The sequence below is a fragment of the Zootoca vivipara genome, chromosome 14 (assembly GCF_963506605.1).
Source record: "Zootoca vivipara chromosome 14, rZooViv1.1, whole genome shotgun sequence".
In the NCBI taxonomy this organism is placed as follows: Eukaryota; Metazoa; Chordata; class Lepidosauria; order Squamata; family Lacertidae; genus Zootoca; species Zootoca vivipara.
The window spans coordinates 50,816,435-50,835,057 of NC_083289.1; the positions used below are offsets into that span (position 1 = coordinate 50,816,435).

At 44.2% G+C, this 18,623-nt stretch overlaps 2 protein-coding genes and 1 pseudogene across 2 annotated transcripts in view; all 3 read right to left on the reverse strand.

Moving 5' to 3' along the window:
• MAD1L1 (mitotic arrest deficient 1 like 1) overlaps positions 1-18,623 on the reverse strand; it is a 492,750-nt gene that overhangs the window by 414,517 nt on the left and 59,610 nt on the right. The window contains exon 10 of the mRNA XM_035130662.2: positions 486-572. Coding sequence (XP_034986553.2) covers positions 486-572 — 87 coding nt within the window. The remainder of the gene's footprint in view (positions 1-485; positions 573-18,623) is intronic.
• Positions 1-18,623, reverse strand: part of SNX8 (sorting nexin 8) — a 238,329-nt gene that overhangs the window by 103,805 nt on the left and 115,901 nt on the right. The window lies entirely within an intron of this gene.
• LOC118092534 (creatine kinase B-type-like) lies at positions 12,880-17,417 on the reverse strand (annotated as a pseudogene).

The window sequence follows — 18,623 nt, forward strand, 5'->3', positions numbered from 1 at the left end:
CTCAATATAAAGGCTGGCCCATATCAAGCAGCTTCCTCATTCATGGCACATCTCTAAATGAAGTATTCCTTCAATTAAAAGTAACTCATGAACCAGAGCAAAAAATATACATGCCCACAGAAAAGTACATCATTTATTTTTTATCAGTAACCTCACAGCTGCCGGGCACACGCATACTGGCCTTGTGAACAAAAAGGATGCTTGACTGCAAGCCAAAATTGAGTTTTGTAAAACTTGGCCATTTATTATTTCCCAAACACGAGAAGAACTCAAACCATTCAGAAATTGTGCATGCCCAATGACTTTCAGTCTCATCTGAAAATTGCAAACTTTATGGTATGGACACCCCTCCCTCCCTCCCTCTCTCTCCCTCTCTCTCTCTCACACACACACGTGGCAGCAAGTTTAAGTGGATTTTGGCCAAAATTCATGCAATTTCTTCTTATACAGAACAAGTAAAATAGACAGTCTGTTGACAGCCATACCTGCTCGAGATGGCAGAATTCTGTTCTTTCAGAACAAGTTCACGTTGCTGCAGGGCAATGATGTGCCTGGAAAGATCATCAGGGCTCCTAAGTAATTGGAGGACACAAAATTCACAGTTAAAGACTACCAGATATACTAAGGGTAAAAACACATTGTTTCATATCCTAGAGTCTAAATATTTCCATGAGCCCCGTGGAAGAGTCATGGAGCTGTCCCTGGAGCCTCCTCTTGCCAGTGGAGAGCCTCCTGCTTCTGGGGAAGCAACTGAGAGTATACTGCTGAGCAGGCCTCGACTCCACCTCCATGGACATGCCAGCACCAGCATAAGGAAAACCCACAGAGTCCAGCCATTTGAAAGAGTGCCTGTTAACTTGGACTGTGCCAGATTGGTTATCCATGCATTAGGTGGTCCATCACATCTCATTTAATACCAAATATGTCAGCCACATGAGCTTTTGTTTCTGCTGGACAGAAGGAAATATTGTGATGTCAGTGGTTTATGTGTTCAATACTATTTGAAATGCACTGTACCTACTAATAATACATGCTTGTGAATAGCATTTTGTCTGGTCTTCTGTAGTATGAATTATCTCTAGCCAAGCCGACAGAGAAACTTCTGCATATTGAAATATATTTGGTTCTTTCCCTACCATCCACATATGTTGATCAGCGGGCCACAAACACATGCAGGCAAATAGGCAAGGCACTTTTTAATACTTATTTTTAATCTTTTCTAAAAGTACCAATAAACTGGAAGGCGGTATATGTTTAGTCAACTTTCAGTAAGCATATACAGGTATTTTCATAAAAGATTTAAGCCAGCAGGAGAAAGTGCAAAAAATGTTTCACATGTTTCTAAAACTCAATGAGGCCCTGAATTAGTATAATTTAAATGGTGAATTAGAGCAATGCAGTGTTTGGGTTTGAAGCAGATTTCTGTGCACTGTACAGCACTGCCCTCTGTTGAATCAAAGACCAGAAAAAGGTGCATGAAGCCAAGTAGGATTTTTTAAAACTAATAGACGGAACAAGAACCGACAATAACTGGAGAAAAATCTTTTTGTTGCCAAGTACTAGACAATTTCTGCAACAAATGAAGGAAATAAAAAACAGTATTTAAAATGAAAAAGCTAGTAAAAAAGCAAACTTGTCACATGAGAAATTTGCAACAAAAGTATGTTTCTTAGAATTTGTTCCTCTCTGTCATCTTCAATGCACTCTTTTTATACCCAGAATGTCAATGTAGAAATTTTGTTTCTAAAGGTCTGATTTGAAAATATATATATCAACTAGTTTTAAAAAGACTCATCTACCTGCATTCTTCTGCTTTCTCCAACTGAATGGATCACATGTAGCAGTTCAAGACCACATCACCATCTAGTTTCCCACAGACACATTCAACTATCTCCCTCAGACGGGAGTAGGAAACTCACACCAGCTGGATTATTTTTATATACAGGACTCAAAGACTTGCTGGATATACTACCATGAGAGGTATAAGCTGAAAGCAAATAATATCAACAGCAAGGCTCTCAAAAAGTGCTACCTGTTATGTGAAAGTCTATGTATGCGCCTGCCTCTATGCATTATGGGGCAAAAGGGTAAGTTCTACTTTCTCTCCCTGGTGAGGCTCACATCCTAGTCAGTCTAACAGGCCCGCTTCCACTCTCTGTGGAGCTTGTGGAATTATTTCCCCATGCTGCCCAGTAGCCCTTCCAGGCTAGCCCAGAATAAAGGAAAGAAGTAGCAGCAGATGCAGCAAGACTTCACTTGAGGGACTCAATTTCTCCTCAACTCCACAGTGCTACCAAGGTAGGAGAGCTGTCACCTTCCTAATATTCCATCTCTTCCTTGTGCTACTATCTCCAAATGGTACCAAGCTAGTCCATCCCAACCATGGCAAGAGAAGGCAATTAACAAACCTTTCAACAGACATGCACCCCCCCCCAAACAACCCTTTCCTGAGGCCTTTCCTTTACAAGACAGGAAAGAATTCTTGACCATTATGTTATGGACTTAAGCATTAAAAACTGAAAACGGGTGTATAATTAACAGATGGAGTATAATAGGAATAAAATAATTTACTGTAAGTGAAAGAGGATAAAGGAAGGTTGGAAAGATTTAATTGCCTTCGTCAAATTGTGTTTCTCCAACTCAAGGGTCAGAAGTGCAGGGATTCAAGTACATCTAATTAAAAATGTTAGCTGAAGGCACACTGGAAACAGATGCACAGGCAGAGAGAGCCCATTTTCTACATATGCAAAAGTCAATTGCAGCACAGTGTTCAGCAAAGAGATAGATATGTATGCAATTATTTTAAAGATATCTTACTTTTGACTATATGTGCAGCACACAACCTTATTATTATCAACACAGGTAGGTAGCCGTCTTGGTCTGATGTAGTCGAAACAAAATTTAAAAATTCCTTCCAGCAGCACCAACTAAGTTTGTCATTGGTATGAGCTTTCGTGTGCATGCACACTTCTTCATTATCAACACACTTTTTCAACAACAAAGTAATAGAAAACATAATGGAGGCACCCTTGGTCGAACCACTGGCACCTCTTAGACTATGTAATTGTCCGAGCTGAAGATCGTTGTGATGTGCTCCTTACATGACAAGTGTCAACGACTGCTGGACAGATCACCAATTAATACGCTCCACAATGGCTATCAAGATCATACCTCAATGCAGGCTTCAAGGAAAGAAACCAAGGCGCAAAATGAACATTCAAGTCCTTCAAGATCCTGTTAAGCCGTATTGCTTCCAAATGACTTTTAAGGACCATCTGCTTTTGGAGTTCCCTGACAACATCGAGGAACACTGGACCAAGCTAAAAACATCCATTATTGCAGCCTGTGAACAAACTATTGGATCAAGAAACACCAGGAGTGGTTTGATGAGAATGACAGTGAGATTGAACTCATTATTGGCAAGAAAAGGAAGGCCTTTCGAAACTGTGCCACTAAGGAAAAAACCTATGCCAATGCTAAGGCTGAGGTTGAAAGAACCAGAGATCTAAAGAACACCTGGTGGATTAAAAAAGCTCAAGAGATCCAGCACTTAGCCGACACTCATGATGCACAGAGTTTCTTTGACACCACAAAGACCATCTATGGGCCAAAAAATCATGACATATGCCCCCTATGCTCAACAGACAGTACCACACTTCTAAAAGATAAAGAAGCTATTGCACTGTGCTGGAAAAAACATTATCAACATCTCCTTAACCGCAACTCCCCTGTAGCTGTGGTCCTCTCACAAATTAGAGATGAGCTTGCAGTATCTCCAAATCTGGGAGAGTTACCCAAATAAAAACAACAAAGCCAGTAAACCTGATGGGATACTTGCCGAAGTCTTCAAAGTGGGTGGAACTGAATTTATACTTCACAAGCTCATTGAAAAAATCTGGGAGAGAAAGAAGATCCCAGCAGACTTAGGGATACCAAAATTATCAAGCTCTTTTTAAAAGGTGACAGAACAGTTGTGGAAACTATCGAGGCATCTCTTTATTAGTTGTGGTTGTTAAAATACTTGCAAGGATCTTAGCAAACTGTCTCCTAACAATATCTGAATTTCAAAATGATTTTCGACCTCCTAGAGCAGGGGTCCTCAAACTTACCCGGCTTTGGGCCGGATGCCCGCAGCGCCGATTGCGTGGTGGCCCGGAGGGTGGGGGACCGCGCGCGGAGGCGTGCAGCTGTCTGCGCCCATGCACAAACACTATTTCTGACACACTCCCGACCTGGAAAGCACCGGAAATAGCTTGTGCGCATTTGCAGAAGCCCCCTCCAACCCGGAAGTACACTGGAAATGATGTTTGCACATGCGCACAAGCTATTTCCGTTGCTTTTCTGGGTCGGAAGTCGGCAGCCCCGCCGCGCTGGTAAGAGCAGGCGGCAGCAGCGGGTGGCGGGGGTCCCCGGGGGCCGCATAAAAGAGCCTCGGGGGCCATATGTGGCCGCCGGGCCCGTAGTCTGGGGACCCCTGTTCTAGAGGGACAGTGGACATGATTTTGACCGCTCAACAGCTTCAAGAAAAATGCAGAGAGGAAAACCAACCCCTGCATTATGGCATTTATTGACCTGACTAAGGCCTTCAACACTGTAAATTGTATGCCCTGAGGACCAGGCATCCCCAAATTTCGGCCCTCCAGATGTTTGGGACTACAATTCCCATCTTTCCCAACCACTGGTCCTGTTAGCTAGGGATCATGGGAGTTGTAGGCCAAAACATCTGGAGGTCCGCAGTTTGGGGACGCTTGCTGTGGACTGTCCTTCTAAAAATTGGCTCCTCCAAGATAATATGACAGCAACAATCGCAGATAACAATGGCTCTCAAAGTGAATCATTCACAGTGGACTCAGGTGTTAAACAGGGTTGTGTTATCGCCCCAACTCTATTTATTATTTTCATCACCATGATCCTACACTTTGTCAAAGGGAAACTCCCCATCAGAGTAGAAATCATATATCGAACAGAGGGAAAGCTCTTTAATTTGAGTAGGCTGAAAACAGAGTAAGGTTACCACAACTTCTGTCATAGAGCTTCAGTACCGTGTTTTCCCTATTTTTTATTTATTTTTTTATTATTACGGTTCTTGACCAGCACACATAAATATGCGATACATAGAAACAATAAAAGAAAACAAGAATATCTAAAAATAGACAATAAGCATAAGTTTTAACAATTGGTTAAAATAAAACTAATTAAAAGGAGTATTACTACTTAGGGAGGTAGACTGCAGCAGTTAATATCACTGGATCCTCTTTAGCTAGTCCTGAAGATGTTCTGAGGATATTTGGACACTGCTAATTAGATTGGACCGAATTTTTATGGCTCTAGCACAGAATTTGGCTACCTTCGCTGACACATTAGGGTTAGCGTCGGAAAGAAGCCACTCTATATAGAAATTATCCGAGCGTCCAGGTAGCTCTGCCAGTATAGTGTGGATAAGCTCGCCTCGCACCTCCTCGTAGAAGCAGCATCGCAGAAGTATATGGCCGATAGATTCCATTTCTCCTGATCCGCACAGGCAGCATCTCTCACATAAAGGGATCCGTTTGTACTTCCCTTGGAGAACTGCTGAAGGCATTATGCGGTTACGGGCCAAAGTGAATGCTCTTCTATGAGAGGGTATTTCCAGGTGGAATAAATATCTGGCTGGGCGGGCCAAGTATCTCCTTTCCTCCTCAATTAGAAAGTGAGGTACTTTACTTAAATCCTTCTGTCTTTCTATATCTATAATCCTCTGTTTAATAAGGGTCTTTGCTGTATTAAGATCATGTGACATAAGGCTGGATGGATTGAGGCCTATACTCAGCATCTTATTCACTATGGTCTTGCTCCAGAGGGATTGATAGTTATCTTTCACTAGCAACAGAAGTAGGCCCTGAGGATTCATGTTAAGTTTCAGCCATAGATTACAAGCCTGCATCCACACTCTGGCCTCCACAGAGATCAGGCCCCGTTTGACACACACGGGGGCATTTGTAAGGCCGCTCTAAGGAATTTGGACTGCACTCTTTCAGCTGTCGTCAGATTAGGTGGCGGGATGTTAAGGTTGGCCCCAAAAAGCAGCTGGGCCATCACCTTAGCTTCATACAGTTTTAAAGCCGCAGGAATATACTGTCCCCCCTTTGTTCTAAGAAAGCTTAGAATAGCTGTAGAAGATTTGTGGGCTGCTGTTACTGACTATATTAAGTGGGCTTTCTTTAGCCCTTTATCGTGAAAGACGACGCCTAGATATTTTAGGCAGTGGACCTGTTCGATTTTCTGGCCGCTTATGCTCCATGTATGGTTCTTAGGGCGTTTGGCGAAAGACATTATTTTTGTCTTTTGATAATTGATAGTGAGATGGGCTTCTGTACAGTATTCCGCTAATGATCATAGTGCCCTCCGTAGCCCAATTGGGGTCCTCGATAAGACCAGAGCATCATCCGCGTATAGAAGAATAGATATGTGTTTATCTGCCAATTTAGGAGAGTGAAACTGTGGCCCTTTTACTTTTGATACAATGTCATTTATATAGTAGTTGAACAGAAGAGGAGCTAGCACACAACCCTGTTTGACACCTCGCTGAGTTGGTATCCGTTGTGTTAGTTGGCCCTGGGGGGAACAGCGGATCCGAAGATAGGTGTTCGTGTATAATAGTCTTATCAGATGAAAAAGGCGTTGATCTATTGAAGAAGATTTTAGCTTCTCCCAGAGTTTGGTTCTTGAAATAGAGTCGAAAGCCATCTTTAAGTTGATGAAAGCTGCATATGTTGCAGAAGATTTATTGGCTTTATACTTTCCTACAAGATGTTGGAGGATCAAACAATGGTCAACAGTGGCTCGCCCTTTTCGGAAGCCTGCCTGTTCATCTGCTATTAAGGATTCCATCTCAAGCCAGTCTAGCAGTTTATCTTTGAGGTGCAGGGCATACAATTTGCTCACAATGTTAAGTAGGCTAATGGGTCTATAATTGCCTGGGTCTGACTTGCTTCCTTTTTTGTAGATGGGGATTATTATGGCCATCCCCCAATCTTTTGGAACGTGGCCCGTCTTGTCGATGTATGTGAACAGGGATGCCAAGGCCGGGCACCACCACTCTTTGTTTTCCTTAATGAGCTCAAGCGGAATTAAATCTTCACCTGGTGCTTTCCCTGTTCTAGATCTGGATAGTAGTGACTGGATATCCGTCGTGCTGACCGGGTTCCAGCTTGGGAGATCCAACATAATAGATGTGTCCCACATCTCTACGCAGTCTGAGCTTTCATACATTTGCCTGAAGTGACGCTCCCACTCCACAGGTGAAATTAGTTGTTCGGGCATTGTAGGACTGCACTTGCTGCTGGACACCATTTTCCAAAATAGTGACCAATTTTTCTCTTTCGTTGCTTGAATGAGCCGGGCCCACATAGCCATCATTGCCTCTTTCTTTTTCTGTTTTAAGATACTTTTATAGTGCTTTTTAAGTTCATAAATTTGCATGGTGGCCATGTTTGATGTTATTGATTTATTAGCTTTAAAGTTTGAATATGCCCTCATAAGGGCTTCTTTGGCCATAATACAATCGATGTCGAACCAGGGGCGGAAAATCGGAGCATTGATTTTTGCGGTGCGTGAAACATCACTACCTAAGTAGGGTAATAGTTCACGTACCAAGGATTCATAGGCTCTTACTGGGTTATGTTCTTGTCTTGTTGACATCATTTGCTGTCTTAGCCTAATATTAGGTTTGTTGGCAAGGACTTGCTTTAGTTGGAAGTCTAGTCTTTCTGTCCACTTTTTCCTGCGTTTGATTTCCATTTGTGGTCGTTGAGTTGTTGCGAGACATGTCTCTGGGGTAAGCCTAGGCATATTAACAGTCATCTGGAGATAAATTGGAAGGTGATCACTGTCGATATATGGGAGTACCCTGAAATTTTCCAACTTTGCCAGTAAGGCCCCCGAGATGGCAAAGTAGTCCAAAATAGAGGCTCTGTTCCCAGAGAGGTGGGTGTATTCACCGGGGTAATCGGATGGAAAGGAACCATTTACAATATAAAGGTTCAATTTGTATGTTGTCATTGCCAGGTGTAGACCTGCCGAGTTTGCCTTGGTATCCTTGCAGTTCCTATTCAGGAGCTTGTTAGGAAGATCTTGGGCCACGTCAGGAGGGAGTAGCTGATATTTATTGTACAGTGAGTCATCAGACTTTGCCATCCTAGCACTGAAGTCGCCCCCAATTATTACTTGGAAGTTGGGTAGGGTTAGGGTTAGATCGGATATATATTGTTCTAATACGGTCCAAGTTGATTTGATGTCATCCTTTAGATACTGCGGCGGTAGATATACATTAATTATTAGCAATGCGAGCTCCTTATATTGTAGGCTGATTGCTAGAGCTATTTGTTGGCATGCTGGTAGTGGCATGATATCCGCCTGCAGTGCGGTAGAGACCAGGGTGACTATGCCCCCTTTGGCCCTACCCTGTCTGGTCCCGGCTAGGGCCCGTATCCCATACGAGTTAAATCCACTAAGGTGCACGTCTTCTGTGGCCCAAGTTTCCTGAAGAAGTATTATATCAAATTTTGATAAAAAATCAGAACACTCCACATTCCTGGTCCTATTCCAACCTGCCATATTCCACGAGATAAATTGAAGAGTATGCTGGTCAGCCGTCTGTCTAATGCTTGGGATATGAGATAAAACTATAGGAGCTCTTGTCCCTTCTTTTTCCGCTTCTGGCATTATTGTTGTATTCCGTGCTGAGTTTTCACTCATAGAAGGTATCGTTATTGGGCTTATTGTGGCTTCAGTCCTCTTTCCCATATCCTGTACTATCTGATGCCCATCCTCTAGCAGTGCGACATAATGCTTATCTGGTGATTTCGCAGGAGGTAGGGGCCAGGAAAGGGTGTCTATAATATTGGATAGGTCTTGAATTTTTGAATTTTGGGAACTGTCTAGGGCTAGTGGCCAATGATTCTTTAGGATGGTAAGATCAGGTATATTTATATTGAAATGGGGTGAAATAACAGAACCCTTTATATTAGGGGATGATTTGGTATTTGGGTTTTTCCAGCAGGACCTCCTATCGCCGTGCCCGTCTTTCAATCTTCCGCCTGTATAACATCTAGTGATCCTAAATTATCCACGAAGATTGAGCCATTCCCGACCGTTGGTACAGCTATTTCGACTTGGTGCATTATTGTTTGGGGTATTGTGGGGGGTGCTGTAGAGCCCATTTCCTCTGGGGACAAAAATCGACTTAATGTCCATTCCTCATTGGTTAGTGGTTTTGTAGTGTGTGTTGCGAGGTTAAATTCCAAAGGAGCAGGCAAGACTAGGAGAGGTATGGCTTTTCTTATAGTTGATAGTCTTGCTATTAACGCATCCTGGGATTGTTGTATTTGCTCCAGGGAGGCTATGAAGCGCTGCTCATACTCGTTGTTGGTATCTTCCTCTGATTCAATGGGCCGTGGTGTAATTTTTTGGTGCTTAGCTGTTTGTGTACCGTCTTTTTCTGCCTCTGATTGAAGCGGCATACAGTTATCGGCGTTGGTATACTTTACCAGTTTTATATTTTCCCTATCACACCTGCGAGTTTCCATAAGGGGTGAAGGGCTGCCGAAATCTTCGAACAGACGTGTCGGCCACAGTCCAGCTCTTTTGAGCTTATCCTTGTTGGCTAAAATCAGTTTGGTTGTGGGCCAATCCTTAAATGTCACCACGGCTCTGTTTCGGTCATTATCAAAAGGTAGAAATTCAACATTGATAATGTTTCCTGCTGAAACTAGACCTCTCATAACTAAATCAATTTTCTTGAGAGTGTAAGTTCTCTGCTGTGCAAGCGTAGGGAGGCCTCTGGGAATGAGCAAAGGAAAGATGACCAGTTTTTGTTTGTTTAGGATTAAATTCTGGTTATTTCGGATTAACTTTTTGCAAGTTTCTTGTTTTGGATCCAAGAATTCCTTTGGTTTTTCTGAGGTTCCACTAGGGGGCGGTTGCTGTTCTGCTACCGGTAAGTATTGTGACCTAGCCCCTTGATGGTTTTTTAGTCTGCTAGGGCAGTGGTTCCCAACAGGTGGTCCGGGGACCCCCAGGGGTCCGCGAGCTATGCCAGGGGGGTCCTCAAGATCCTATTAGAATAAAAAATATATTAAATATATTTCGTATGATAACAGATTTTTTGTTTTGGCCACTTCCAGCATGAGCAGAGTCTAGCGCAAAACTAGAATTAGAAAGAGGCAGTAGTTCTGCTGTATGCCGCAAGGACTACAAGAAACTTGGAGATAAGGCAATGAAAAAGATCCTTCCATTTGCAACCACATATCGGTGTGAGCAAGCATTTTCTTCCCTGTGTTTCATGAAAAACAAATATAGGAATCGGCTCGACATGCGGTCGGATTTCAGAGTGAAAGTTTCAAGTTTGGAACCTAATATTTCAGAAATAATGGACTCAAAGGACAGATTTAACTCATCTCATTAAGAACTGAAAATTAAAACTAACTGTATACTGATGGAGTACTCTGTTGTAACTGTAAAAAACGTATAAATATAAAATATAAAAAGACTCTTAATTTGGCTCTCACTTTTTAATTTTAGGATTAGGAATTAATGGGGGTCCTTGTCACAATAGCGGCTCGATGAGGGGTCCTCGAGAAAATTTTGTTGGGAACCCCTGTGCTAGGGCTTTGGCTTTGGCTCTTATCTTGGGCTATTAAAAGGTTGGTAGGAATCTTTGTATTGGAGCATTCCAAAAGTTTAAAAAGTTTCGAAAAGTTCATTGTCCTAGTCCGTGTATATAGCTTTGCCTTTCGTCCAGTTTTAATATTCTTGGGTTTCTTTCCCTTGTTCTTAGGGCACTTCTCCTTTAAGGAGGAATACTTGGAGGCAGGTATTTTTCTCTCCTGTCCTGATTTAGTTCTAGTTGATTTTCTGTTTCCCACATCAGGCAGTTTTATTTCCATTTGGCAAGTTGCTGACTACTTTGTAGGGTTGAGAGTCTTCATTTCTCGTCGTTAGCTCCACCAAAGAGGTGAGCAAACCCAAACATTCAGAAAGGAAGTCTTTAATAGGGCCCAGTTCTTTGCTTATCTGTATCTGATGTTCCTTTAGCAAGTCTTTATATAGGCCTGATAGGACATAATAATAGCTATCCACGTCCAGATGTTGTGCTCTCGTGTTATTCTCCCACTCTTCTGATGCAGTCCAGGTAGGGGGCCCCACCTTCTCTCTGGGTGTTGATGACTGGGTGGGCTCAGTTGTCCTAATTATTAGATTACCCCCTTGTGACTCCTGATCCCGTTCTTGTTGGACCTCTAGGCCATCATTTTCTGCAGTTGCTAATTTTAGCTCAGTTGCTAAATCAACTCCCTCCCCTCCTTTGTTTGTCTCCATGTCCTTCCCATGCCAGGTGTGGTCAATGGACCACTTGTGAATGAGCGGGTTCTCCAAGCTTTTAGCATTGTCTGCTATGGGTTTAAAATAATATGGGATTTTAGCCTGCTTCCCCCTTGTGGGGTGGTCAGCCGTTTGCATAAGGGGGATTCCAAGTTCTTTGTAGTTCTGCCTGGTGAGCACCATCCCCTTTGAGTTTAGCCAGATTAGGTTGTTTTATCCTTGTTCGGAGGAGTTCCCTGGAGAGTTTTGACAAGTTTTGGCTAGGTTCCAAGGGTGTATCGGGAGGTTTTAGTAAGACCTCAAAGGAAGGGCAGGAACTCCGTTAGTCACCCCCAACACTTCCCGGAATCCTTATCAGGCTGTGATATAGGCTATTATCCCAGAGGTTTACTTTTAAACACTCTTACTCACTCGGTTAAAGCTCACAGCAGGTTTTCTTCCTCTGGAAACAGAGTCAAAACTTCCTAGGCTTGGAAACTTTTGTAATCCTGTGAGATTAAGATCCAGGAGGACTAAAAACTACTTAAAATCTTGATTGAAGGCAGACGAGGTTAACTAGGCTGCTTTCCTCCAACCGCCATCTTCATTATGGGAGGAGTGGGTCTCACCTAACATGGCAGCCATGCTCTCAGGTGGACATGCATTCGTGTTTTCCCTATTTTAAGAGACCATCTTATATTTATTTTCCTCAAAAAAAATAAGCCTGTGGCTTATTTTCGGGGGTGTCTTATTTTTATTATTATTAAGCAATCTTTTATTAAGCAATTTAGACCCCTTGGGGGAGGCCGAGGCCTCCCCCCACACCTTTTTGAAAGGCTCGCCGGAAGCCTCAGCTCCAGAAGCAGCAACTCTTGCTCCTCCCCTGCCTCTGCCCTGCCAGGCCCTTTCGGGTGCCGGCGAGGCAGGCGATGGCGGCCATGGCAGCGCTGAGTTCCGAGTGGCTGGAGGTCTCTGATGGCCTGACCCTGAGCCCGGATTCGGAGGACAGCCAGCCGGGCCAGGCAGAGGCGAGGCCACTGCTCGCCCCTGCGGGCTGTGGAGGAGGCTGGGCAGGGACAGCCGGAGCCCAGCCGGCCAGCAGCAGTGGGAGTAGGAGGCAGGTGCCTGGAACCAGCGGCTGCTGCAGCACCAACAAAGTGTGCAGCAGCGCTGTGCGCCCCGAGCCAGCGGGACCCAGCAGCAGCGCTGTCCTCCTCCTCCTCCTCCTCCTTCTCCTGCTGCTTCTGCCCAGCTGTCCTCGCCCGGCTTCCTCCGCAGCCCCCAGGGGCAAGCAGCGGCCTCACCTCCGCCTGGCCCAGCAGCAGCAGTGGGAGGATGAGGACAGCACTGCCGCTGGGGTGCGCGGCGCTGCTGCACACTTTGTCGGCACTGCAGCAGCTGCTGGTTCCGGGTGCCTGCCTCCTCCTCCTGTGGCCGGCGCTGCTGCTGCTGGCTCGGCACTCTCCTTCAGCGTGGCGTAGCACTGCAGCAGCCGTTCCGGGCGCCGACCCAGCAGGCCTCCTCCTCCTCCTGCCGTGGCCGGCGTGCTGGGGCGCTTGGCGGTATGTCTTATTTTCGGGGTATGTCTTATATTTCGCAAATGCTTTAAAAGCCTGCTACGGCTTATTTTATGACTACGTCTTAAAATAGGGGAAACACGGTATGTTGATGACTATGTAATGTGTGCACACTCAGAGGATGACCTCCAAGCCATCCTAAATATCTTCGCAGAAGCTTACAAAAAGCTTGGCCAATTGTTCAACATTCAAAAGACCAGAGTGCTGCACCAACAAGCACAAAACAACCCGACTGCAGCACCACAAATCCAACTGAATGGTGTAACGCTGGAAAGTATTGATCACTTTTCCCACCTGGGCAGTTATCTTTCCAGAAGGGCCGAAATTGATGCCGAAACCCAGCATCGCCTGAGCTCTGCGACTGCAGCTTTCTCCCAATTGAAGTGCAGAGTGTTTGAAGACTGGGACATTTGTAGGGAAACCAAAATGCTTGTTTACAAAGCTATTGTACTACCAATCTTACTCCACAGTCACTTATAGACTCACTGTTAAAGACCGTGTTCATGAAAGACAATCTTACTCGGCTACAAGTGATCGAAGAAGAAGAAGAAGAAGAAGAAGGAGGAGGAGGAGGAGGGCAGGAATATGTTTTAATAATCCAATATACAGACTTTGCAGTGATAAGCAGATACATTTATCTGATTACCAATTTTTGTACACAATGCTTAAACTGAATTGTTTAACTGGCTGACAGATTAGGACCCTAATAAAAACTTGCAGAAAGGGCAGCTGTGTTAGTTTGTTGCAACAAAAAATGTAATATGGATTTTCCAGAAAGTTTTTGGCTGCCCTAAATTAACTGAGATCTCATTTGTCATGTTTATTTCACTTACATGTTAATACACCGAAAAAGTATGTCATGTCAATGTTTTGTGCTGAATCAACATCTCAATTTCCCCCACCGCTACCAATGGCCAAAAGTAATTGTACTGAACTACTTTGTAAGGGGGGGAGGGAAATCAAGTACACAAAGGGCAGTTTAAATGTTATATTAAAAAAAATGCAAAGCTTTAGTTAGAATTTATTTTTATTAGAACATCTATAAATATTTCAAGATGTGACAACTCAATAGCATGAACTTCCTTTACATAATTTAGACTGGGGGTGTGGAGTGTTATCGTATTAATTTTAACATGCCTGAAGAGCTGCTTGCATATGCACTCCCTGGGAATAGTCTTCAGGAAAAAAAGTTAATTATAACTTTGATTTTACATTTGACTAGCAAGCCATTCCAGCTGCCCAATTTGACGTTTACAGTATTCATTTTTTATATAATATTAACTAATATTATGAAACAATGCATTTTTTAAAATACTCTGACAAGGCATAACGACAGGTTCCTATGCTGCAAGAACTGCTGGTTCTTAGAACCTGGGGTCATTCAACAAAGCTGAACACTGGAAGATTAAAGGCAGATAAAACTATGGGATTCCCAACCACAACATGTTGTGATGGTCACTAACTAAGACAGCCTTATCTCCATGAATTGTCTTTCAAATCCATCAATGGCTACTAGCTGTTTTATTTCATTTTCTCTGTGACATTTCAGCCATCAAAAAACTCTCACACATATGGATGGAAGACTTTCTACAAGTGTTACTAAGTGGGAATTTCTCTTTCGACTCCAGGATTTTGATTGGAGCATTTTTATTTTATTTTTTTTCCTTAATTATCCAATAAGTTAGGAAGAAGCATGGGGGAGAGCTGGAGCGTTAAAGTTCTTTTCATTTCTGAGCTGGGATGAGGTTGTCAATACACTGGCCTTTCTCAAGGCATTTCTCCATTTCGATCAGCAGCTTCACCCCATCAACCACCATCTGTAACATCTCCACCTCGGAGAACCCAAGGCGGCCGGCGTTAGAGACATCAAACATGCCTCACATCGCAGATGTGTCCACACCACCTGTGCCCCGTTTCTGCAGCCTCAGCTTCTTGAGGACATTGCCAAATTTCTCATGCTTGCCAAGGTTGGGTAGCTTAATGTGCACTCCGGCACGGAGGCCTGTGCTGAGGTTGGATGGAAAGGTCAAGATGTAGCCCAGGTGAGGGTTCCACATGAATTCGTAGTTTTTGGATTTGAAGCAGTTTTCAATCTGTGTTAGCCCAGTACAGAAGTGGGTGGAAACTTCCTTCATATTTCCACCTTTCTGCATAGAAATAACTCTAAGGTGATCTTCCTTGTTGATCCACACAAGGAATGTCTTGTTGTCATTGTGCCAGATGCCCCTGCCATCAGGCCAGTCACATGCCAATCCGGAGGCTAACAGCAGAAGAGAGACCGGCTTGTCAAAGAGGAAGTGATCATCAATGAGCTGCTGCTGTTCCGCATCTGTCATGTTTTTCAGAGCATAGTACCTCCCGTTCAGGTCCCCTTCCAGGCTAGCCAAAGCTTCCACGGGCAGCTTCTCAATACAGCCTCTCTCCCCAGCTGTAATGAGGCAGCAGGCAGAAGCCACGGGTGCTCCTACCAGTTTGGACACGTGAGCCCAGGACGTAGTTGGGGTCCAGATCGTCGCCACCCTGCAAGTTATCAGAATTGTGCTAGTCTGTAGGCTTCTAGCCTCCATGTCGGTCTTCAATAATGGGGTCAAGGAGTTCCTTATACAAGTTGTAGCATTCCTCATCACTGACTACACATCCTACTGTCATAATGTACGGGTGCCCTGGGTTGTCCACCCCGGTGATTCAAAACAGGTTGCCAGAGAGACTTCCGGTCCGCCGCACCAGCTAGAAGACGCAGGGACCTCGAGCTCCGAGGTCCCTGGCATCGCGGAGGGGGGGGGGAATCCGCAGGGCGAGCGGATTCCCCGAAAGAACCCCGGGAAGAGCGTCTCGGGGGCGCAGGTCCAGCAGAGCTCCGGTTCGCGATTCCTCCGCTGCCCAGGGAATCAGTAGAGCCCCTGAGAGCCAGCGGAGTGAAGAGTCGCGGGAGCCATTTTGGACGTCAGCTTACCTCCAAGAAGCGAAGCCTCAAGTCTTCTGTCTGCTAGCGGCGGATTCTTCCAAAGAAAACCCAAGGGGAAAAAAGTAAGTGGAACCCTTAATTGGAACTCTGAGATAAATTTGGCAACAATTTGGAAAAACAGGAGGAGATTTTAAAAAACGGAAGTCGATCTCTTCCTAATGGATAATCAGGAAGCGCAATAAATATTCCTAAGCCGAAAGGGAAACTGTTTGATTGTGGAACCCGAGAGAAAGAAAGACTTTGGCAACCCTTCTCAGCCCCCCCGGAGTCGGCACCCCTTGAGGACCAGCTATTAAGGAGGAAAGTGCTTTGACAGCTGTCAAAGGCTGTCAAAGCTGTTAAAAGACTAGACAAATCTATTAAATTGCTGTTGAATGGTATAATTTGCTACAAGAAGAAGTTAAATTTAAGTCAATCTGAATTAGGATTTGATATATGGAGAAGTTAAAGACAATGGGAAAGGACAGCCAAGATGTAGCAGGAAGGAAATTTCCAGTGCCTTTTGTCTCCTAATCTCCTGCCTGCTTGTGGTTAAGAGAAAGAATGAAAACAACTTATTCCTTAGCCTTCCAGGAGGCTGTGCTGAACTATCTGCATATACTGAAAGACATCCACAAGAAACTGCAACATTCCAGTTCATCATGTACAGAGACTGTGGTTCAAGATCAGGACTTAGAGGACAATTTTGAATGCGAGACCAAGATTAAGGAGCAAGAAATAGAGGACAATGTCGAAATTGAGTTGGATTATAAAAAACAGGTTCTGGATGATGCACAACAAGGACTTGAAAAGAAAGAAGATGAGGCCAATGAACAACAAAATGAAATGAAGATTCAAGAAAAGGAGGAGCCTGGAAGGACTGAAATTTGGAGACGTATGATTGAGGAGTGGGAAATGCAGAAGGGGGGGGGGACAGAGGCCTGGATTTGGAAATGGGAAAGATGTGGTGTGGGATGAGAATTCTAGTTAAGAGGTATTTAGGCTGGTTGAATAACGGTTTCTGAAATCCTGGCATGTTAAAGGAAATGTTTGGCCAATTGGGGGAAAGACATCGGGGGAGGGGGAAGGAGAGTGTTTAAAAGTATAATGTCAAGATTTTGATAGAGAAATGATTGTATATAATAACTGAATTTTCTGGAGGGAGAAAGAAGAATGGTTGGAGAAAGAAAATTTAGATTTGTATTAAATATTTTTATGTTTAGATAGGTGTCTGGGCAGAGAGCTACCTCTCTTCCTCTCTTTACTCGGAAGCACCTGGTGGCAGGGGGTGCTCTGAGGGGGGAGGAAGGGGTGGAGGGAAACCCAGACACAAAAATGGATCTCCTTTGGAAGGCCGCACCTCACGGGTTCCTCTCGTGGCAGGAGGGGACCCGTGGAGAGGGGGCACGAAGGAGGAGGAGGATAAAGTGATTATTTTAAGGAAAAGATTTTGAGTTAAGAATAGAAAATCCGCCATAATTATATTAAGAAACTAAGAAAACCAGGAAGAAGAAATTCGAGGAAGTCACAAATACAATGTTAAGAAAATAAGAATTGGAAAATTTATTTGTTTGTTTTATATGTGTGTGCTGAAGGATCAGCTGGGGGAAATCCAAACCTTAGTACTCCTCCGCCCCTGGCCTCCTGGTGGCAGGGGGGGCCGGGGCGGAGGGGGGAGGACAAACCCAGCCTTAAAATGGACCGCCTTTGACTCTCAACGCCTACGGGTCCTACTGGTGGCAGAGGTGGACTGGTGGGGGGAGGGAGGATGGAGGGACGGAGTATATATATTATGTTTTGTCTTGTTTTTGTCTATATTAAAATCAATAAAAATTATTATTAAAAAAAATCAAAACAGGTTGCCAGGGAAGGGAAGCCCACTCCCCTATGCCCAGCATAAGCTGTGAGCTAAATAGCTTCCCTGCCAGCCCCCAGGAAACTAGTAAAAAATTTGTAGGTGAGTAACTTTTGAAAGCTTATATACAAGGTGTCACAGAGGAGGCGCTGCGACTACTCTAGAGTAACGACTCTCCAAACCGTTGCCTTTTCATGCTTTTATTGTGTGCAGGCTATTTACAGTGCTAGAGCTGTACAAGATACATGTTCTCAGTCTGGGTCAGAACCCTGGAATGGCGCTTCCCGCGTTTTCTTCCAACATAAGAGTCTGGGCACCCCACATCTCCTTCCGCGTTTCCTCCTGCGTAATTCCGGAACCGGAGGGAAAGAGGGTCTCCTTTCCCTGTTTTCCTTCTCCCCCCTTTCCCCCGCTCTCTCTTCCTCTCTCACGTGCAACAGAGGCTCTGCTATCCTGCCAGAGCTCTGTCCCCTACTTCCTCCTTCCCCACCGGACTCTTCTCCCTCCCCACTGGCGCTGCTGCTGGTGGAGGAACTACTCCTCAGGATGGAAGGGGGGTCTCTGTACCTTTTGTCCCTTACACAAGGCTTTACCAAATGCAGCTTCTGCCTACTTCTTTCTGAGCCAACTGAAAGAAGCTCAAGTACAAATGGCATTTTTCTACTTGGAGAATAAGCCTTCCAGCAAACACTATTCATTATCTGAATAGAAATAACCAGCATTTAGAATTCAGAGCAAAACATTCTGCCCTGAAGGTACACATTAACCCAGCATGAGTTTAAGGCACTAAAAAGACAAAAATCACTCTTAAAGCAAAGCTCTTTGAATTTCTTTGAAGTGTAGATAATTTGAATTGGAATAATTTAAAGATGATTTTTGGAAATTTAAAAACTACTCAAAGCGAATGAGA